Below are 23,556 nucleotides of genomic sequence, written 5' to 3' on the forward strand. Positions count from 1 at the left end.
AGCACAAACAACCCAGGTTACCTAAATGACACCTTGCGATCACGATGGTGGCGGTTTCACGTCCTGAATCGGCCTGTATACGGAGGAACAAAGCTTGCTCGAGATCTTGCCCTAACAATGGCAGATCATGCTCCGGCCTGTGTAAACCTCATGTAACGGTTCTAACCTGCGCTATGGACCCTCAGGAGTATATTAGTGATGTTATTTGAAACAAAAACACGCTGGAATTAAGAACACGAAAGTTTACCATATGATGCAATCGGAGCTCGTGTGGCCTGAGTTCTTAGAGACGTTTTGCCATGGCTCTGCACTTACCCTTACCCAATGATGCCCCAGGAGTACAATGGAGTGCTTGGAACCGACTGGAACAGGCCCCCGAGTGGAAATTCTATGGTGTAACTTTGTATGAGAATTTGAGTGAGGAAACCCTAGTCTCTTCTTGCCAAACTTTCGTCCCCCTCCTTTTGCTGCTGACTATTTTTAGCATATATATGTGTATTTTAGGGTTTCTATGGGCTTGGACTATCACTTACCAAGAGAAAAGAAAATTTGAATAAATAACATGTTTTTTTCTTATTTTTTCTCTAATATTTCTATACCATCAACCCAAACAAATTTCAATGATATTATGATCATGACTTGTTTGAAAAATAATCCTTGTGCATTCTTTAAAATATCTCCATCATTTTATCTAATTTAAATTGAATTTAATTGACTAAAATTCAATATAAAAGAAATAACAATAATAAAAAATGGAAGAATGGATTTAGAGGTCTTTATATGTGTCATGGAGGTGTTTGAAATATATGAGAGACCTTGAGATCCATTTTAGGCCTTGGGGATTCAAAATCCTTTGATGAAATGCAAACCCTGACTTTGAGACCCTCGATTAGGATATTGTTGCTTGAGAAGAACCCTTGAGCCTTGAGCCATTGCAGATGCATAGAGGAGGGCAAATTTTGGGGTATGACAGCTGCCCCTGTTCAATCTTCTTAAACCTGAAGAGTTAGATAGGCACGTCTGCCTATCGTAGTCTAAAGGTAGAAGATGATTAGACACTGAAATGCCCTGAAATTTGCATTTGTTGGGAAGAAGTTATGTGGGAGATGGGCTTTAAAGATGCCATCCAAGGTAAATACCCTTCTCCTCTTGGAGTGTGAAGCACGTGCTTTTGAAAGGAACCACTGTGTTTTGACCGTAGCATGGCCTGAAAAGACAACCTTATTTTGATGCAATGTTATGATGCATGTAATGTATGATGCAGTGAGCTTCTCAAAATAAATGAGAGCAATGTATGTATACGCATTATGTATGCATGAGGTATGTTAGTGAATGACGCATGATTGTTACTTATGTTAGTTGAAGTATGTTAGTAATTCTGAAAAGAAAGATAAAACCTTTGCGTGTTATTGATGATGTTTTGAAAGATATCACTGCCGAGGGACTAACGTGATAAGAAACCCAATTGAGAAACCCTTCTGTAGATCCTTTGTAACACCCTGTTTACCTGGAAAAGCTCCTAGAAAGGATTGAATACGTCTTAAAGAAGACTGCCTGGAAAGGCTCCTGAAAAGGACTGCACCAATAGGATCATTTGCCATAGCTATAGCAAACTCACCTGCACCATTTAGGATAATTTGCTATGCTCATAGCAACTTCACCTGCACATTTAGGATAATTTGCTATGCTTATAGCAACTCACCTGCCCCATTTAGGATCATTTGTCGTGCTTGTAGCAAACTCACCCGCACCATTTAGGATCATTTGTCGTGCTTGTAGCAAACTCACCCGCACCATTTAGGATCATTTGTCGTGCTTGTAGCAAACTCACCTGCCCCATTTAGGATCATTTGTCGTGCTTGTAGCAAACTCACCCGCACCATTTAGGATCATTTGTCGTGCTTGTAGCAAACTCACCCGCACCATTTGGATCATTTGCCCTGGTTCGGACAAATTTCACCTGCACCAAAGGAATTACCTGCCATGGTTCTGACAAGCGTACCTGCATAAGAGTAATCATTTGCTATAGTTCTAGCAAACTTACCTGCATGAAAAAAGATTCACCTGTTTGGAGACTCACGACTCGAGGGTCGGAGAAAATACACCTTTCACAACACGAGGGTTGGAAACTCACGACACGTGGGTCGGAAAATACACCTATCACAACACGAGGGTTAGAAACTGGGCTTTTGTAGTAAGTGAATGCACTAGATGATATGCATATGCTAATGCGTATGTATGCTGATGCTGATGTTAATCCTAAGATTTTATCTCCTTATTGAACCTGTTTAGACCATATTTGCACCTACGCCACGGCTATGCTTATGCCGGCTTGGTAATGTGGATAATGCTTATGCACATGCGTATACATAGATTGAACAACAAGGTTGCTATCATCGGTAAGGTTACCGGGGTACATCAATCAGGTGATCGGGTGAATATCTCCGTGAGGTTACCAGCATCGGTAAGGTTACTGGCATCGCTAAGGTTACCGGAAGGCATCAATCAGGTGATTGGAAATACACCAACAGTAGGGTTACTGTCATCGGTAAGGTTACCGGGAAGCAGGTGGATAGTATATCTTAGCACCAGAGTTTTTTTATGTATGGGATAATGCTTATGCTCATGCTTATGTTGATTGATGTAATGAGTGGAACGAAGTAATGTCTTCTATAAGACTACCTGAAAAGGTTTCTGGAATGGATATGAAAATTTGTCTTGAAGAAGACTGCATGAGGAAGTTCTTAGAATGGATAGAAATTTGTCTTAAAGAAGACTACCTGGAAAGGTTGAAAATGTTTTACAAAGACTACCTAAAGAGGTTCTTGGAGAGGACAGTGAATGTCTTAGAGAAGATCACCCAGAAGGGTTCGTAGAATGTCTTAAAGAAGACCACTTGAAGAGGTTCCTGAAAAGGATGACAAATTGTTTTAAAGAAGGCTACCTAAAAAGGTACTTAGAAAAGGAACGTCCTGAAGAAGACTACCTAAAAAGGTTCTTAGAAATAACGATGATTGTCTTAGAGAAGACTACTTAGAAAAGTTCTTAGAAAAGGACTGTCTTAAAGAAGACCACCCTAAAAGGTTCTTGGAGATGACGATGACTGTCTTAGAGAAGGCTACCTGAAAAGGTTCGTAGAATGTCTTGAAAAAGACTACCTAAAAAAGTCCCTAGAAAGGATCGTAGGATTTGTCTTAAAGAAGACTACATAAAAAAGTTACGGTGTAATGTATCAACCCATGTATGTAATGCATGATTTGTATGTATTTGTATGATGCTCCAATGGTAGGTTATTAATAACCAAAGCGTATACAGTTCGCTGGAGTTGCAGGTTTGTTTGATAAGATGGGGTGTGATGCTAGCGCGATTCCCCGATACCTGTTTTTGAAGATCGTAGTTAGGAGAAAGATCTGTAAAGTGTGGGAACGCCCTTTTTTTTGTTGTGTGCCTTGCCCCAGTTTTCCCCTTTGAATTACTCCACGCCTTTAACCTTTTGAATTGTTTACTTTATGGATTTGATATCCAGTGCCCCAATGTTTAGTGGAAAAAGATGTCTATGATCTCCAAGCCATGAAGGAAGTGCCCCAAGCAATAACCTTGTCATGCTTTGACGTTTAGATTAAAGGGTATGCCCTTGATCTCCAGGATGTGGAGGACTATCCATAGTGTTCTATCCTTTGAATTTGAATTCTACCCATGTTTGACATGCCCCTGCTTGCTATTGCTTCGAGGTGTGCCCCGAGTCGATTGAACCTTAGGAAGAATATCCCTAGTAAATAAGATGTTTGATTGTATGCCCCTGCGACGCTTGAAATTTTGCCCCTGTTAAGGGGAACCCCCTAGATGTGATTCCCCCCATTCCAGAGTCTTTATTAGAAAGGTCGCCTTTGATTAAACCAATTTCGAGATCTCCTCGATGCTAAGTGTATACTCGCAGATGACGTTGTACCATTTGAGAAGTAACTTCAATGCAATGTGTATGCAAGTTTTGAAATCGAAGCCGTTATGAATTAGGACTGGATGGTTTTGAAAAGAACGCTTGAAGAAGCGCAGTGGTTAGAAATAGTTTTAACAAACCTTAGGAGTCAGTGATAACAGAATCCTGCTTAATATGCTTTCATAGTTAACCTTGCCTCAATTAGGACTTTTGAATGTTGTAGCTTGGCCTGGTTCACGGTTTTAAGAAACAACGGATATAAGGCTCGAAATTTATTTAACCCACCCCTTTCTCCTTGATGTTCTCCAAATCCTAAAAATTCGCCTAATCCAATGGATGCGCTTTGTTTGCAAGAGAATCAGTTTTGAGTTGTTATGTTGAGCAGAAGCCATAGTAGAGATCCAAGCATTGATGAAAGTGTCGTGAATATCCAAGCATTGATGTGAAGCTTTGTTGATTTAGCAGTCACATGATCATCCTTTGTATTTCGCCTTTGTTTTTATCCCTTATTTTTGCATGAACCAATTCCTTTGAATTTGATCCATCGGGCTGCCCTAATTTTTGCCTAAGTCGTTTTTTCATTTTGACTTAGCGGGCGCTTTTCTCCTTTTTCTTTGAATACTCCTTTGAAGATATTGCTTCTTGGATATTGCATGTTGTGACTGCCACGATGATTCGCAAGCTTCGACTTTGATACGTCCTCGATCTTGAATGATATATTGAGGAAGAAGATTGTTGTGAATGTTATCTCCATTGCTTCCTCAATCTTGGATGAACGCGAGGAAGAAGACATGCTTGAACCTTTGCTTTGCCTGATCCTTTGCTTGAATCACTGCTTGACCTTTTGCTTGAATTGACTGATTCTCTTGACAACCAAAACACGCCATTGAATTAGTTGAAATCTACCCTGCCCCAGGTTAAAATCAAGGTTTATTTGAAAAAGTAAAAACAAACTCCAACTTCTGGCTCGAGGGGGGTGACGAGGGATTAACATCCTTATATCTCCACTGTTTGGGAATTGAAACAATGCATGTACATCATCGGCTCGGTCTTACCTTGAAAGCATATGTTTAGCTGGACTTAGTTATTTGTATTCTTCATTCTCCCTCAAGTTTGCTAATAACCCTAAATTTGAAATGGAATAGAATAGAAGTGTGTGAATGGAAAGTCGTAGTAGTGAGCGAATGAACTGACTCCAAAACCTGCATGGTCATCCCATTAGAATTGCTAATCCGAAGGTACAACTTTTATCCTGAGTGACACTTAGCGATTGTAGGGGTTGAAATTTTGACATGATAAACACCTATTAGTCTTAGGGAAAATCTCCTTTGTAAATCCATTGATCTTGCTTCACTCCTTAGATCTTTAGACTTGTAGAAGTAAGGGCAACCTCAAATTTTCCTTGGGCACGTCAAACCTGTTGGAAATAATTGTAAGCGATGGGTTTTCGTCGTATCGGAACTTCATAAGTTTCCTTTGACTGAACCTCTTTTGCTTTTTTCTAAGGATAGCACCACACCATTTGCAACCTTCAAAGTTTGTAGATTGATAGAAAAACCTATGGCCTTTTTTCCCCTTGGTATGGAGTTAACACACGTCGCCTTCTCTCCATCGTATTTATGCACCTTTGTTTAGGATATTGCCCCAGTTGGACTGATCCTTGCCCCCAGGTTCTCGTAGAGCGTCCTCGTAAGTTTGATATGTTCTAAGATGAACCCCTTGATGACTAGATACATCTTGAGTGTATCTATGGGGAACTTCTTTGTTGAACTAATCCTTGCTCGACAATAACCTTCGCTATATTTATAATCCTGTTACGACAAGGCACGGACATGCGGCTGGCGTGGCGAAAGGCATCCTCTTTTTTCTTAGTAAGGCTCATTCCTCCTTTCTCCATAGTCTTATGATCCTCTGATTTCTTTTCTTTGTGAGCCTCGGGAAATCGGCTAGCGCGGTAGGTGGGATGCGGGCGAAGATGCAAACGTAAATGTATGAATGCATGAAAATGCAAATGCCTGCGTATGCAAGAGACTCCTTGTATTGTAACTCCTTGTATGCAATGCAGACGTGTGACGTATGATCCTAGGGATAGCCTTAGAGGCGACATTAGACCCTAGTGAAATCCTTGCAAGATAGATGTTATGACACGCCAATGGAAATCCCTTAAATTAGGGAGTTTGCAGAAGGTAGCGGCTGGTGACCATTCAAGACAGTCACCAAGTCTCATGGCCATCGAGAGGCCAATCAACGTGTACCAATGAAGTTGTCCTTGGTGGGAAGGTTCTCTGTATGGAACACAACTTATCTAAGGACGATATCGGATGAAGTGAAATCCCTACAGGCTAGGGATGAAAGATGTGTAGATGGGAATCCAAACCCTACAAGTTACAGGGTGCGCGGAAACAAGCATGGAGTGACCGTTTAGGACAGTCACTAGATCTCATAGCCATCGAGAGGCCAATCGAACGCATGCTAATGAAGTTGTCCTTCGGGGAAGGACGCGTCGTTGTGAAAACACATGGATGTAAAAGAAAATCCCTATAGGCTAGGGAGTACGTAGGAGTAAGCACGGGGTGACCGTTCATGACAGTCACTAAATCGCATGGCCATCGAGAGGCCAATTGACGTGCGTAAACGAAGATGTCCTTCGTGGGAAGGACACATAGTTGTAAGAGTACAAAGATATAAAAGGAAACTCCCTACAGGTTAGGGAGTGCGTAGACGCAGGCGCGGGGTGACTGTTCATGACAGTCACTAAGTCTCATGGCCATCGTGAGGCCAATCAACGTGCACAGATGGAGGTGTCCTTCGTGGGAAGGACATGGTTTTGGAAATAGGGTCCCTGCAGGCCAGGGAACGCGTAGGAATACCTGCAAAAATTAAAATGCAAGGCATTCGCAGTATATAAATTGCACATATATAATAAGCACGTAAGCACATAAGCCCTAGGTTCATAGGTTTGACGTAACGGCTTAGGGTGCCTACCCTTCCCATTGGTATGTTCTAGAAGGTCTCATGGGGTCGTTCGTAGCCGCCGAGACTTTTTGTCTCTTTGGATTTTAGAACAACTCATTTTATCCATGAGGTTCGAATTTTAGGGGTAGGTTCCCAGAGAGATCAGCCAAATACCAAGTCCAGCCCTCAACAAGGTCGAGCCTCGTATCAGACCTTTCCGGATATTCAACCCACTCTGAGTGGAATTATAATAAGACTCGTAGGCGATGTAATTCCCCTCTGGTCATTATTATAATTCCCACACTTAGGTTTAATGCGATTTATATATAACCCAAAAAGTGCAGTAAAATAGCAAATATTCACGTAAACAAATATTTAATTAAATTACCGTAAAAAAATGTAATTGTTGTAAATAATTGAAATTGCAAGTAAATAATTGAAATTGCAAGTAAATAAATAAATAAATAAAATTTAAATATTTACAATAAACCATAAACCCTAAAATGGCGAATTAGCCAAACCCTAATAGTTAGCCACAAACCTAAATAATTTGCCAAAGCGAAGAATATGCTAAAAGATGGTTTTAAATGAAGACTCGGGTCAAACTCCTCTTCTTTCTGGTATAGCCACTAGATGCCTCTTGGTCCTTTGGCATCTCTTATTGACTATGTACACATCCATGATATAAATCTATCAGTAAAAGATTTTTACTCTACAACATCACCCCACATCCATCACTTGTATACTGAACTCCCTCAATATATCATCATTGAGATCACCACCAAAAGTCCTAGCTTCCACTACGCCAAATTTAAGTTTTAGCAGCACACCTACTAAAGCGCTTCTAGTAAAAAGCGCTGTTATAGGTTGCACTAAAAACAAAATAAAAAAACACGCTAAAAAAGCGCTCTTAAAGGGGGGGGGGGGGTAATGAAAGCGCTTTTCAAAAGCGCTCTTATAGGGGGGGGGGGCTATGAAAGCGCTTTCTAAAAGCGCTCTTAAAGGGGGGGGGGTATGACAGCGCTTTTCAAAAGCGCTCTTATAGGGGTCTTATAGTGGGGGATATGAAAGCGCTTTTGAAAGCGCTCTTAAAGGGGGGGGGTTACAAAAGCGCTTTTTAAGAGAAAGCGCTGGCATAGGTGGCCCTTCTAAAGCGCTTTTCAGAAGCGCCCTCGTAGGTGTTTTAAAATAAAACAAATTAAACTTGCCCCAATTAATTTCAGAAGCGCTTCTCAGTATCTTTCTCCTTCGCGACATAACACAGAATCCCTAAATCAATTTCTTCCCTAAATCAATTTCAATCCTCCGCCACGACCTCCGCCACGACCTGCCACGACCTTCAGCCGTCTCCGCCGCTTCAGTGCAGTGCCGTCTCCGCCGCTTCAGTGTCGTTCTCCGTTCTCCCTCCACCTCTAGTTTGCTGCATCCCTTTAGGTAATTTCTATGTTGTCTCTTCTGCTTCTTATTCATATTGAATCATCTGGTTCATATCATTCTGTATTCTAGTGTTCTCTTCTGCTTCTTATTCATACTGCTTAGGTTTTTGAATATGCTGAGAGAGGATTCTGTATTCTAGTGTTCTCTTCATACTTCTTATTCATACTGCTTAGGTTTTAATCATTTTCAATTAAGCTGAAACATTATAGTTATTTTTACTAGTGTCGATTGAGTGGTGAAGTTGAGATATCATGCCGAAATATGACAATCGGATCGGTTATGCCGAAACATGCATCTATGGTGAATGAACCGGACGCTTACTTACTAATTTTCTTGTTACACTTGATGATATTATAACATGTCCAGGTGCATTTAGGGAAGAGAAATAGTAATTGATAGGATTGCATTTTAATGACTCTTTTTTGAAAATTCCCGGATTATATTTGGTTTGGAAATTGGATTCTTGTTGAAATATATTCATAAAAGAGTGAAGATAATTTGAGTGATTGTAGGTTATGTTGTGTGTAAATACAACATGACACCGACAAATTAGTGAAGATATTTTGAGTGCTATCTTATTGATTATTAAGGTTTAATAGTATCCTTTGAAATTAACGATAGAATAACATTCTTATTAATTCAAAGCATGCATGCATGGAAAAGATATGTTAATTCTCGTTACTTTCGTGATTTAGTGACTATTAAAAAATCACTTATTTGATAAAATAAAAAGCACTTATTTGAGTTAATAAATTTTGATCAGTCATCTTCCTGTACGTGTTTAAGTTATTCCACCTAGTGGTATTTGATAATTAAACTTCTTATAAAATATTATTGACTGAACCGTGGCCATCCTTATCCTATCTATGCTTAGCCACTCTTACTTTTTGAAATTGAAAGTGAGATTTGTCTACTTCTATTATATTTTATGGTACTATTTATAGGGTTTTTTTAATGAGAATTGCACACTGTTTCATTATAGATAAGTCTCAGTTTGAGGCTTAGCAGTACTAGTATTATCTCTTTTTATTAATACTTGAAGACATTGAGACACAACAACCATATATTTTGAAGGCAGTTCATAAATGCTTTCACAAATGCAACCACTAACTAATGTTTTGTAGAACTAGAATCCTAATATATTCTTATTCCTCTGTAGAGGGTAGTTTTTGGTCTTAATAATGGTATTGAACAAATAGTTGAATATGCTACAGTTTGCATATACTTCCTTCACTTTTATAATATTTGTATTTAACTGCATCGTGTGTGTGTGTGTGTTTAATTTTACAGTTACTTTGAAGTCTCTGGTTTCTACTTGTACAACGCCGATTCAAACCTACCATCTCCCACATCAAGTCTAATTTAGGTTACTATCCCTTTCTTCTTGCTTATAGTTTGTTATTTTCTGCTTATAGTTTATTGTTTATGGTTCTATTTAATATCAATTTAGTGTCTCTCAACCAATTTTTTGGTTTGTGGACTTATATTACCTTGAAATAAGGTAATGTCTTCTTTAAGAAATCGGGTATTCTGATTAGGTATTCTATTATGATGATAGCTATTTATTATCTTGACAGAATTCCTTAGTACCTGATAGAGAAACCAAGAAGCATTTGTTTAGCTTAATTAAGTCATGGATAAGACATGGATGAGATCAAACCGATTGTCGAAAGAGTACGAGAAAGGGGTATGGGAATTCGTTGAGTTTGCGGTTAAGCACTCCGAAGACCCGCTTCGAATGCCGTGTCCTTGCTTGGGTTGCTGTTATGGGGATAAGGTTGACGGGAAACAGTTGGGATCCCATTTACTACGGTTTGGAATTGATAAAAGTTATACATGTTGGACAATGCATGGTGAGAAAAGTAACGGGAATGCTGGGTCGAGTTGTAATAGGAAGTATGCTTCAAACGACGATTGCACAGACACATACGATTGCGATCGAGTCAAAGAGATTGCAGAAGCGCTTGAAGAAGATCTTGCGGATTGTCCCAAAATGTTTGAGAGGTTGGTAAGCGATGCAGAGAAACCGTTGTATGATGGTTGTTCAAAATTCACAAGATTGTCTGCGGTGTTAAAGTTGTACAACTTAAAGGCGGACAATGGATGGTCGGATAAAAGTTTCACAGAGTTATTAGCCCTTATGAAAGATATGCTACCAGAGGATAATGTTCTTCCCAATCGAACGTATGAAGCCAAAAAGATGTTGTCCTCTATTGGCATGAGCTATGATAAGATACATGCATGTCCAAACGATTGCGTTTTGTTTCGAAACGAGTATGCAGCGTTGAATGAGTGTCCTAAATGTGGTGCCCCTCGATATAAGAAAAAGTTGTCTCCTGCTAAAGTCTTATGGTATTTTCCTATAATTCCGAGATTTAGACGCATGTATCGTAGTGAGACCGATTCAAGACACTTGACTTGGCATGCAGATGAAAGAATTATTGATGGAAAGTTGCGACATCCGGCAGACTCACCACAATGGATGAAAGTTGATACTGATTATCCTGAATTTGGAAAAGAAGCAAGAAACCTTCGGTTGTCATTGTCTACTGATGGAATGAACCCGCATGGTATTCAAAGTATCTCGCATAGCACATGGCCTGTGATTCTTATGATCTATAACCTACCTCCGTGGCTATGTATGAAGCGTAAGTACATGATGTTATCAATGCTAATTTCTGGGCCTAAACAACCAGGGAATGACATAGACGTATACTTGGCACCGTTAATCGAAGATTTAAAGTTTTTGTGGGACAACGGTGTGGAGGTTTACGATGGGTATAGGAAGGAAAGTTTCAACTTGAGGGCGATGTTGTTTGGAACAATTAATGATTTTCCAGCATACGGAAATCTATCCGGGTACAGCAATAAAGGTCAAAAGGCGTGTCCCGTTTGTGAAGATGAAACCGATACGACACGATTGGATCTTTGTCAGAAGAATGTCTTTCTCGGTCATCGTAGATTCTTAAATTCTAATCATCACTACCGTGGGTGGAGAAAAGCATTCAACGGAAAGGCCGAACATGGTACAGCCCCGCCTTTTTTGTCAGGTGATCAAATTTTTGAAAAGGTGAAAGATGTGAGCACTCAGTTTGGCAAGCCTTTTGCACATTCACTTGTCAAGGGTGGGTGGAAGAAGAAGTCCATTTTTTTTGAACTTCCATATTGGAAGTCGTTGTACGTAAGACATTTCCTGGATGTTATGCATATTGAAAAAAATGTATTTGACAGCGTTATAGGTACGTTACTCAATATACCAGGAAAGTCTAAGGATGGCGTTAACATAAGGAATGACATGGTAAACATGGGGATGAGAACTGAATTGAGACCCGTGACGAAAGGAAGACGAACATATCTGCCACCTGCTGTTTACACTCTATCTAGAAAGGAGAAGAAAACATTGTGTAAGTTCCTCAGTGAAGTTAAAGTTCCAGAAGGCTACTCTTCAGATATTAGAAGACTTGTGTCCATGAAAGACCTCAAGTTAAAGAGTTTGAAGACGCATGATTGTCATGTTATAATGGAACATTTTTTACCAATAGGTATACGTTCTATTCTGCCAGAAAAAGTAAGAAGCGCAATAACTAAGCTGTGTTTCTTCTTCAGGTCAATTTGCAGTAAGGTGGTCGATCCCGCGATCTTACCAACATTGCAAAAAGAGATAGTTGTTACTTTATGTGATCTTGAAATGTATTTTCCTCCCTCGTTTTTTGACATAATGGTTCATCTAGTCGTTCATCTTGTGAAAGAGACACAATTGTGCGGACCAGCTTATATGATTGTGCGGACCATAGCCATGTAAATTTCGTTCAATTCCGACAACTTTATTTTTTGACGCTTATTTTGATTTGTACCGATTTCGTTTCCGATTTACTTGTACATGCATGGTTTGACTTCCATTTTACTTGTATAGATTGTTAGCTTATTAATAGTGTACTAATGTGCTTTAGTTTGTTTGATACAGGTTAAATGGCTCCGGATAGAGATGCTCCACCTGAAAACTCACAAGAAAGAGATGCTCAAGAAAGAGATGCCACGGATACAAATGCTCCACCTGATACTGAAGCAAAAGAAGTTGCACGAGGCATCACTATCATGAAGGGAATCGTTCGACATAGAGACCAAGCATTAGTATACCGATTGGAATGGAATTCTGATAAACAAGCAATTGGTCCTAATTCTGCAAAGTTGACAAGTTATATTGGTACACTTGTTCGTATGCATATTCCGGTCTCCGTAGCTAAATGGAATCTGAAAAGCGAAGACTTGGATGCGAAAAAAAAGCGATTTGGGACGAGCTTCAGGTATATATCATATATGGTTAATTGTTGTTATTATCTTGACGATAAATTGTTTAAATTACTTATACTAACACACTATGAGTATGTTTTTTTGCAGAGGACTTTTGAGATACCAGATGATCGTAGACGCTACATACTTGGTTTGGCCGGCAAAAGATATAGAGGGTGGAAAGCTTTTTTGACAAACACTTATCTTAAGGATAAAGATGGAAACTTTCTTGAAGAGGCACCGGGACGGCCAAAAAAGTATGAGATCTTCATTGGTGAAGAAGATTGGGCTAAGTTTGTAGAGCAAAGAGATGAAGATTTTCGGAAAAGGAGTGCCAAGAATAGTGCGAGAGCATCCAAACCCGCATATCCATACAAAAAAGGGCGTTTGGGATATGCACGCTTGGAGGATAAAATTGTAAGTAAATAGAAATGCGTTTTAATTAATTGTCTAAATGTGTTTTATTTGACGATTTTATCATTTGTATCAATGCATAGTTAGAGGAGACTAAAAGTGAGGAAACCTCACTTCCTGAACATGTGTTGTGGAGGGAAGCTCGTGGGGCAAGGATCATGCTGTCGATCCCGAAGTTCAGAGAGTTTTTACTGAATGTGTAAGTATAATACTGTGTCTTTAATTAAATCAAATGTTTTTTAATATATAAATGATTTTTTAATGTAAATGAATTACAGGAGACCTTGTCGCAATCGGCATCCACCGGTGAGGGGAGCGTACTTAGTAGAGCACTAGATGCTCCTGAGTATCCCGGTCGGGTGAGGGGTAAGGGTCATGGTGTGACTCCAACCTCTTTTTACAAGAGTCCTAGGAGAAGAAATCCTTCAAATGAAGAAGTGTTGCAAAAGTTGGCGGAATTGCAAGCACAAGTCTCTGAATTGCAAAGAGATAAAGAGGCGTATATGAGAGAAAAGTGCAACACTTCATCGGTGAAAGAAACTAGTGATAAGGCTAGTATCAACTATCGAAGGAAATTTCCCGAGGTAATTATAATTTTTTTTCCTTTTAAATTGTTCTATTTTATTAATGATAATGACTTTATATTTACTATTGGTTTAGGGCATTTCATCTTGCCAACTATACTTATCGGAACCGAGTTATCGACTAGTTGGCAAGGGAAAAGTGCACAACACTTTGGGAGATTTACTTCATCATAGACCGCTCCCGGATGGACACCTGAAAGTATCGGTGGATGTTGTAGTAGATCATGATGCGATGCTACCGGTACCTGACATGGTCTCAGAGACGACATTGCTGCGAGATGCAATAGGATCATTTGTTGCATGGCCCTCGGAGCTCATTACCATTAGTGATGAGGTATATTGAAAACGATTATGAATCATTTAGTTTTCGAATGTCAATTCTAAACCGTTTATTAATTATTTTTTACATTTTAATTTTAGACTGCTCCTATAAAACCCACAGTTAAGGGTAAAGGGATTTTACAGGAGGAGGAGTCTGTTGCATCACTAAAAGAGGTACATTTAAAGTGTTAATAATTAATCTGAATCTAAATCTGCATGATTTTATATTTTACCTAACTTATATGATTTTTAGGCATCCGCTCGAGAGTCACAACAAGTGACGCAGCAAGTTCGTACCGTACCACCCACTGGTCCTCCGAAGCCAGCGGGAAAAAAAGGCGGTGCTTTTGTGCCTCGGTACCGGTCGACGCTCGCAACAATGGTTGATATGTCCGATTTGAAGGATGGTGCTTTACGTGAAATCGTTATGGATGAGAGTGTCTTCGGTATTGAATTCAAGTCACTTATTACACTTGATGACTTGGAGGAGATTTTTAAGCATGATCAACTAGGCGTCAATAACATGCACTCATACATCCGGTAATATTCCCTCATCCGATATATTATTTAATTAGTCCCACAATATAATTTATTTACACATTTCAATGAAAATAATCTAATGTTTATTATGTTTTTATTTAAGGTTGTTGTATGACAGAGTGTTGCGCGGGACTCCGTTGTCTAACAGATTCCGTTTCGTGTCTTCCGCCCACTGCAGCGGAATGGCAATTGCTTCGGAACGGGAATCAGTTAGACAGCGATTAGTCGATAGATTCATGTCCACCGGCAATACAGAATGTCTGCATCTTTGGGCGTATAATACCCGACCAGTAGGGTTAGTTTCTCATTCTTTGTTCATCTAATCTCTGTTTCTTTTGTGTATAGCAAAATTTTCATATAACCTATTGTTTTTATTTATAGAGCACACTGGTTGCTGCTTGCTATCAACCCTATAAGGGAAGTCGTGTATTATCTGAATTCGGTAAATGGTGAATGAACCAATTATCCGGCCATGAAGGACATCGTTGATTTGTAAGTGGGATCGTTCTAAATATATATTCGTGTATATTTATATATATATTTACTTATTTGTGGGATTGATCTAAACATATGCTTTTATATATTTGTTAATTAGATCAATACAAGTGTTCCGAAGTCAACGGGACGCACAGGTATCCCGAACTAAATCTAGCAACATTACTTGGATCCAAGTGCAGGTACATTATTTTTCACAATGTTGCTTATAATATATTTATGCTACTTGATAAAACAATGCACAACTATAGAATCTTATTTGTTTTTCTATGTAGTGTCCGCAACAGAAAAACAGTTACGATTGCGGATACTTTGTATTGAGGTTTATGAAAGAAATCCTTCAGGCAAATCAATTAGAGATTCCGCTCACGGTATGAATTTATAACTTAAGATAATTTCATATAATTTATTACATTTAACTAAATGTATCATTCATATTTTGTTTTTGTTTTGTAGTACCTTGACGAATTCCGTGCCGCTGGATACCCGAAACTTAAGTTGGAAGAAATAAAAGAGGATTTGTGTCATTTTTATATTAAGCGCTTTTTCATGTAGGATTTGTGTCGAATTGAAGTACTATAATATAATTGATGTTGTAATGATGTATATATATAATTTTGGATATTATAATGGTATTATATTAGTATATATATATATATTGTCTTACTGATGGCTGAAATAATATCGTCGAAAATAAATTACAGGTCGAAAATATTACAGGCTGAAAACATATTACAGGTCGAAAATATTACAGGTCGACTGAGAGGATTAAATTACAGGCTGCACATTAAAATACCTCATTTAGCTACTAAAGCGCTTTCTAAAAAGCGCTCTTAAAGGCCCACATACTAAAGCGCTTCTTTTTAAAAGCGCTGCCAAAGATTAATAAAAAAGAAAAAAAAAAAAGCAACATACTAAAGCGCTTTTGTAAAAGCGCTCTTATAGGGGGGGCTATCAGAACGCTTTTTCTGGAAAAAGCGCTCTTAAAGCCCACCCTATAAGAGCGCTTTTACAAAAGCGCTTTAGTATGTTGCGTTTTTTTTTTATTTTTTACTCTCACAGGGGGGCCTATCACAGCGCTTTTCTGGAAAAAGCGCACTTAAAGGGGGGCCTATCAGAGCGCTTTTTCCTGAAAAGCGCTCTTAAAGGGGGGCCTACAAGAGCGCTTTTTCCAGAAAAGCGCTCTTATAGGGGGGGCCTACCAGAGCGCTTTTAAAAGCGCTTTCGTAGCCTATGCCAGCGCTGGCTTTGGCAGCGCTTTAAAGCGCTGTTAAAGGCCAAAAAAAGCGCTTTAAAAGCCCTTCCTCGTTGTAGTGTTCAATCCCAATATAATATATGTCTTCACTTGGTCCGATCACATAAATGGAACTTACACTACCAAGAGTGGTTATGCCCAGATCCTTCATAACAAAGAATATTTACATGATCCTAATTTGGAGCCTTAACCATATTTGGAGACTCTGCCTTCCAGATAAAATCAAGTCCCTCTTTTGACTTGCTTGTCACAACTCTGTTCCTAGATTCTATATACTTCATCATTGTAACATAGACCGTTTTGCCATGTGTTCCAAATGTGGCGTAGAAGAGGACTCATTCCTTCATTGTGTCTGTGATTGTAGGGATTCTAGAAACCTTTGGTTGTATCTTGGATTTAATCATCTAAATTTTTTCTTGACTCTAGATGGAAATGCTTGGATAAAAAATGAGAGTCATGCTACCCGTCATAACCTACTTGTGGTTAGAGTTTGGGGGGCTTGGAGAAATTGTAACTCAACATACATATCACATGAATCCATTCCCAGATATCGACTCTCATTGGCCGCCCACTCCATGGCAGACTCCTTTTACTTTTGCTTCACTAAATAGGGCCCCCAAACAACCGTTTCACTAGGTGGAACTCCTTCAACCACACTTGCATCATTATTTATGTATATGGAATTTTTAATGGCACGCCAACTCATACGTGTTTTGGTGGTACCTTTCGCACCTCATCCAGGACATGACAAAATTGCTTCTTTATATTCATCCTGAACTCTTTAGATATTCTCCAAGTAAAATTTTAGACCATCCACAGAGGTCTTTCTAGCCCAAGATATGGCTATTATCGAATTGGCTTGCTACCCAAATTCTTCCCTCAGTATCACCCTCATTGAGTCTCCCTTGCAATGTTTTAAAAACCTGATCGATCATCAAACCTGTGAGGGTACTGGGTCACTAGCTCATTGGTCGAACCACTGGGTTATTGGTCAAATCAGATGACTAAACCGAATTAAACATGATAACTCGGTTGAATAAATCGATTTCTATAACAAAATTATATAGTTATTAAATTGGTCGAATCAAATGACTTGGTCTTTAAAAAAAAATAAGATACTTAAAAAAAAAATTAAAATTTCAAAATATCATAAATTTATTCTTTAAATTAAAATTCTAAACATAATCATCACATTCAACAAAAGAGTACAAAATAAAAATTCCAATATATTTTGAACAAAGATTAATTACAACATAAATTGAATAACAATGTGTAATGTGTAGTAAATTTAATTCTAATGATGGAAAATTGCTACAAACAAGTTTTAAACAAAGTGTATTTATATTTTAATTTTATTTTATCATCAAAATGGCGTCGTATTTTCAAAGGAAAAAAGCAAGCATTTAACCTGCCAATTTTTTAAAATTGTCGGTTTGCCAATTTTAGTCAATTCCCACTGGTTTAATAGCTTACCTGATCTAACAATTAAACCAAACCGATGACCTCTCAATTCTCAATTTGACAAATTGATTCAATCTAATTTTTAAAACACTACTCCTTTAAATAAGTATCACAAACATGTTGTCTTGATCCAAAATATTAAGAATATTTTACTTGAAAACACTTTGTTTAGAGTAATCCACAATCAAAATACTGATTTTATGATGAAACTCAATACATCTACTTGATCTCTTGATTTACAACTCACCCCCTTTTGGATTTTGTATCATTGTTGCATCCAACGTGTCAAAAACTTATTTTTAATATTATAATTTTTTTACTCTTTTTTTCTTTAATTTTTTTTAAACAAAAAAAAGGATACTATTAAAAAAAAAAAAGAAGAGATACAAAAAAAAAAAATTCACTCAAACTGAAATTTATTAATTATTTCATCACAATTACTGCAATTGGTTCGATGGTTTATTTATTCCAACTTTTTTCGAAGGGTGGTTATACTTTATTCCATCTTTAAAAGGTTCCCTGATTTGTATTTAATACCGAAAAATATCTTTGTGGTGGATTCCTTTTTAAATTTGCGAATTTAATATACCCTTGATATTTCAACAACTCTCCAACTCTACATGGTGTAGTTAACCCTAGATAAACCAGAGTAGAGTAAGCAAATAACCATGGTTGAAGAAGATAACAATTTTTGGAATATTAGCAGACAAGAAGTACAATCCTCACACGTGAGAGACTTCGTACACGTGTGGAGTAATTCTTACTATTAAAATTAAAAAAAATGTTTTATTATTATTTTATAAAATAAAATAAAATAAATAAAACTTGACTTTCCGGTGAAGACCGGGTAATGAATGAAAACGATTCTCAAAAAAACCCAAAAAAAACCATTTTCAAATTAACAAAACCCACACTTGTCCTTACCTGCCTCTTCGGGCAGCCCGTAATTCGATTTTTACGTTTCTGAATTCTGCCCTAACTGCCCGAAACTTGGCTGAGAAATTACGAGCAGAACCTGTGTCTCCTTCTCTCTTTCTCTCACTCACCTCTGATATTTCTATATTTCGAAGCTCAGTGTTTCATCGATCAAGATCCAACGGTCCATAATGTACGAGCTTTCTTCTCCTATTTTTCAGAGGTTTTAGTGCTTCAAACCCTCAGATCTTGCTTATCAGTCTCTAGATCTTCTTCTCTGGTAACCTCTTTCATCTTTCTTCTCTACAATTCTTGATAATTCTCAGTTTTTCTCTTCTTACTTCACTTTTTATGCTTTTTGTTTCTATTTTTTTCGATCTACGTTGAAATTTGAAATTTATTCTTAGTTTTATTTTCTTTTTTTCTTCAGAAACGCTTCTTCTTCCGGTTATTCGTTCAATTTTGCTATGTTTCACTTTTAAAAGCAAAAAAAGTTTAACTGCTGTTCATATGCTTTCATAATCAGCTTAATTTTCGGTTAAATAATTTTAGTGAATTTTTTTATCTTGTTCTGAATATTGTATAATTTAGGTTTTCTTAGCTTATTTGTTAAAATTAATTTAAAATAATAATTGGTGTCATGATTCTGAAACAAGAGCAGAAGCTGTCGTGATTTTGCAGAAAATCTAATCTAGCGATGATGGTGATATAATTTTTTTAATTATTATTTTTTTGAAATTAATGATAATTATTTATTATTTTCAGGATAAAATTTTTGTGGTTTGAGAAAGGACTTGTTTGTTTGTTACACGAAATGGAGACTGAACAGAGTTCGATGATGGCCACGCTCCCTTATGGCGCGTTAACGTACGCCGCGGAAGTGCTTGTGAGTTTGTTAGCTTCCGCTGTAATCAAAGCCACGCTTTTGGCTCCGGTAAGTACTTTTTCTTCGTCGCTTCACTCTTAACTTCGCTTTAAGTGTAAAGAGAATTTAAAGTGTTAAAAGCTTTTTACCTGTTTCAATCTTGACGAGATCTAGCGTTATCTAAACTACTGTGTGTATCTTTTCGTTGAAAGCAATTTGTGTTTTCTCACTGTAAACGATTATGAAAGGTTTTTCTTTTGTCTTTATCGATATATCATGCGCTTATGCCTCTAACGTGCGCTATTTTGCGCATGTTGACGAATCACCGGCCTGTACCAATTTTTGAGGGTAAGTGGGTAACCGATTTGGAAAGTGATGAGGCATAACTTATCCTTTGCGTATCTTTCTATTTTCGCCGGTTGATTTTAACTTTTTGATATAGGTGTTTGCTAACGTACGCACACCTTTTCTGTAAAATATATCGTTTTAAATTTTTTTTGACAAACTTTCACTTTTCTTTACAAATCTTTTAACCTTTTTTTTCAGAAATAAAGTTGAATTTTGTGTAAAAAATAATAAAGATGGGAAGGTAAGAGTAAAATTCAAAAGTTGAGAGAGAAGCGGATTCGTAATCGGTGGTAGTGGATTATTCGGTTGGATATGCTTTTGAGCGTAAAGCACGTACTACCTTAAACGCGTGTCGTTTTGGTTTCTGCTTTTTCTGTTGTCGTTTTGGGTTCTGCTTTTCCTAGTATCCTGGGTGGAGAAAACGGATGGGTCGAATCTAATATGATGGGCGATGGGGCCCACTATTATCCTATTATGTGATGTCGGTCAACTTGTGCAAGGCTAATATAATTATATCAATATAAATATGTATATAATAAATATAAAAATTTATAAATATTATTGTTTTTCAAATTATTCTTAAACTTGATTCTATTTTCAAATTGCTGTATTTTTTTGTTATAATCTATGTTGGCTATAATTAATATTTTTTAACTTTTAAGACATTGTTTAAATGATAATTTGAAAATTTTCTATACACTAAAGGGAACATGTTTATTTATTTATTTTAGTTCCACAAAAATGGAACACATTAATATACAATATATTTTTTTAATTAAAGTGAAATTCCCAAAAAAAAACGTTGGGTCCAAAGAGAATTCACTACTTTACTACGTTACCATACTTTTGTACGGTTCCATGAAAAATGATGACCTCTTATTAGATTACAATTTTACACTGACACAATGTCATTAAATAAACTCAAAATAAGGTACAGAAGATATTACAACGTGAGTAGTACAAGACAATGACAATATTACAATATTAAGATTTGAACTCATTGAATTTAAATGTTTTTAGTTATACCCTCTATAATATCCAACCACATAAAAAAAAATATTTTAGGTCTTGAATTAAATTCACTTTTCTAGTGTCCGATAGTCACATTTGTGATAAAAAATCACACTATATAGTTTAGGATATCATTATTCTTTGAAAATGTTCTTGGGGGGTCTATATATTTTGTGGTAATCACTAAACATAGTCTTAATTCTTAAATACTTGTTGTTTCTCTGTATATTAATAAATAATTTAATAAATGGGTGCAGGAATTCTATGAGCTAATGCTAACCAACATGCCTATAACAAAAGGAGAGAGTAAAACCTCAAGTCAAAACAAGCAACTTGACGCTGAAGGAGAAGATGGCAATGATGATGAAGATGAAGAAGATGACGATGGAAATGGTGCATTTGGAGAAGGAGAAGATGAATTGTCTTCTGAAGATGGTGGATATGGTAACAATTCCAACAACAAGAGCAACTCAAAGAAGGCACCTGAAGGCGGTGCTGGTGGTGCAGATGAAAACGGAGAAGAGGAAGATGATGAAGATGGCGATGACCCTGATGAAGACGATGATGAGGACGAGGATGACGATGATGAGGAAGAGGGTGGAGAAGAGGACGAGGAGGAAGGTGTTGATGAAGAAGAGAATGAAGAAGAGGAGGAGGATGAGGACGAAGAAGCTTTGCAGCCACCAAAGAAAAGGAAGAAGTGAACTTAGGTTTTAGTCACGCCTCCTTCGTGTATTGTTGTGTTTGGATTTGGCTTCTAACTCCATGTTGTTTCATTCAGTTCTAAACTTCTATGTTGTTATTTACATTATAAGGGAGGCCTATGTAGTAGGACATGTTTTAATTGATATCTGTGTTTACCATTGCGTAATTAGAATGCTACATTATGTTAAGCAGACAGTCTTAAATTAACTGGAGAAAAATTGTGATCCTTGTTTTAACTCGACTTTTCCCACTTCACTGACTCTGTTATTTGTACTCTATTCTATGAATCTCTAACTTAGATACATACAAGACACTTACATTAATATAAAGAAAATAAAAGTGAGTTAATGTTACTAGAGTGCTACAATTTGTGTTGGATATTCAGTCAGACTCCTTTGACTTAGTCTATGTATGGTTATGTATGGTTTCATGTTTGAGGCATATAAAATTGATTCTGAACGTCTAAAATTAATTTTGACGTGTTTGGTTGATCTCGAGCAGAATTGATTATGCTTTTTAGAATTGATTTTACTTGAAGCTAGGATTTATAGCTTTTGATTAATGTGATTTTTACACTAGAATTTAATGTTCAACTCACTTTTGCAAATATTTCTCCAAACATTAATCATTTTACCTTTAACTCACTTTTATCCAAAATCAATTTTACATAATCAATTTTTTTCACCGCAGAACTAAATACACTCTTAATCTATTTAATACTCTCAATTTATTATTTTTTCACTATGCATTTATGATGATTTGAATACACCAATAAAAAATAAGGATAGTTTGGTAAAAAAAAATATTATCTCTTTCATTTATCACATTTTTTTAATATGTGTAAAATGACCAACTATCACAATAATTTTAGGACGGAGGAAGGCGGTCTAAACTAGAGGCTGCATGGAATTTTTTCATTAGAGAGGATAATTTTGAAGATAAATGTAAGGATCTTTGTCTAACATTCATGTGTTGGACAATATGAACATTACTTAGAGAGGTGAAATAAAAATTCAGGTGTAATTACTTGGTCAAAAACATATTTTATAATAAGAAATACCATTGATTTTAAGGATTATCTAATCAGTGAATTTTCTAATATGAGAAAAATACATAATTCAAGTGTTGTAACTGATTACCACAGGCTTGTAACCGGTTACAAGTATGTAAAAAAGTCAAATAAGTTGAGAAAAAATGATTCTAAAATTGGTGTAATCAGTTACACATTCGTAGTAGATGATTACCATAATCGGTTGCTGTAACAGGTTACCACTATATTAAATTTAATTTTGTAACAACTGTAATTGATTACATGTTTAGTGTAATCAGTTACAAGTGCAAGATTTTCTGTTTTCTATTATTTTGGCTTAATTGCTTGTATCCCAATCTACTTCTAACCATATAAAGACCTTAGTGGTATTGTTGTCAATGTTAATGAAAATATTCTCACTCTCAATTCTCTCTCTCTCTCTCTCTCTCTCTCTCTCTCTCTCTCTCTCTCTCTCTCTCACACACACACACACACACACACACACACACACATACACACACACACTCCACATTCAAATCCTCAATTTTCACCAATCAAGTGATTCCAAGTTCTAACATTTGGCATCAAGAGCATTGTCTGATCCACCAAACACCTATTGTGTGACATGAATTCTATCTCCAATGAGAGAATACCTATAAACTCATCCATCCTTGATGCGAAGAATTACGACAAATGGTGTAAGCAAATGAAAGTGCTGTTTGACAATCAAGATGTTCTTAAAGTGATCAACAACGAGATGAATCCTCTTATCGAAGGTGCAACAGATGCACATCGAGCAACACATAAAGAGAAGAAGCAAGACTTCAAGGTGTTGTTTTTGATCCATTAATGGGTGAAAAGTGACAACCTCGAGAAAGTTGGTGATTGTGAATCGTCAAAGCAAGCGTGTGAAATCTTGGAAAAGACATATGAAGTGGATTACAAGGCAAAGGTAATGAGGTTACAAACTCACAAATGTCAACTTGAATTAAT

General features: G+C 37.1%; 1 protein-coding gene and 1 long non-coding RNA gene across 2 annotated transcripts; both read left to right on the forward strand.

Annotated features, from left to right (window-relative positions):
* Window positions 1-15,088: 15,088 nt before the first annotated feature.
* Window positions 15,089-15,542, forward strand: LOC131607791 (uncharacterized). The gene is made up of 3 exons (XR_009285412.1): window positions 15,089-15,155; window positions 15,249-15,344; window positions 15,430-15,542. It is a non-coding gene; the product is annotated as an uncharacterized LOC131607791 (long non-coding RNA).
* Window positions 15,543-18,694: 3,152 nt separating this feature from the next.
* LOC131603198 (nonsense-mediated mRNA decay protein 2-like) lies at window positions 18,695-21,769 on the forward strand. Its single transcript, XM_058875479.1, has 3 exons — window positions 18,695-18,884; window positions 19,370-19,538; window positions 21,086-21,769. Exons 2-3 carry the CDS (start codon window positions 19,419-19,421, stop codon window positions 21,530-21,532), a joined length of 567 nt encoding a protein of 188 aa, XP_058731462.1. The 5' UTR covers window positions 18,695-18,884; window positions 19,370-19,418; the 3' UTR covers window positions 21,533-21,769.
* The last annotated feature ends 1,787 nt before the right edge of the window (window positions 21,770-23,556 follow it).

The sequence above is a fragment of the Vicia villosa genome, linkage group LG5 (genome assembly GCF_029867415.1).
Source record: "Vicia villosa cultivar HV-30 ecotype Madison, WI linkage group LG5, Vvil1.0, whole genome shotgun sequence".
Classification (NCBI taxonomy): domain Eukaryota; kingdom Viridiplantae; phylum Streptophyta; class Magnoliopsida; order Fabales; family Fabaceae; genus Vicia; species Vicia villosa.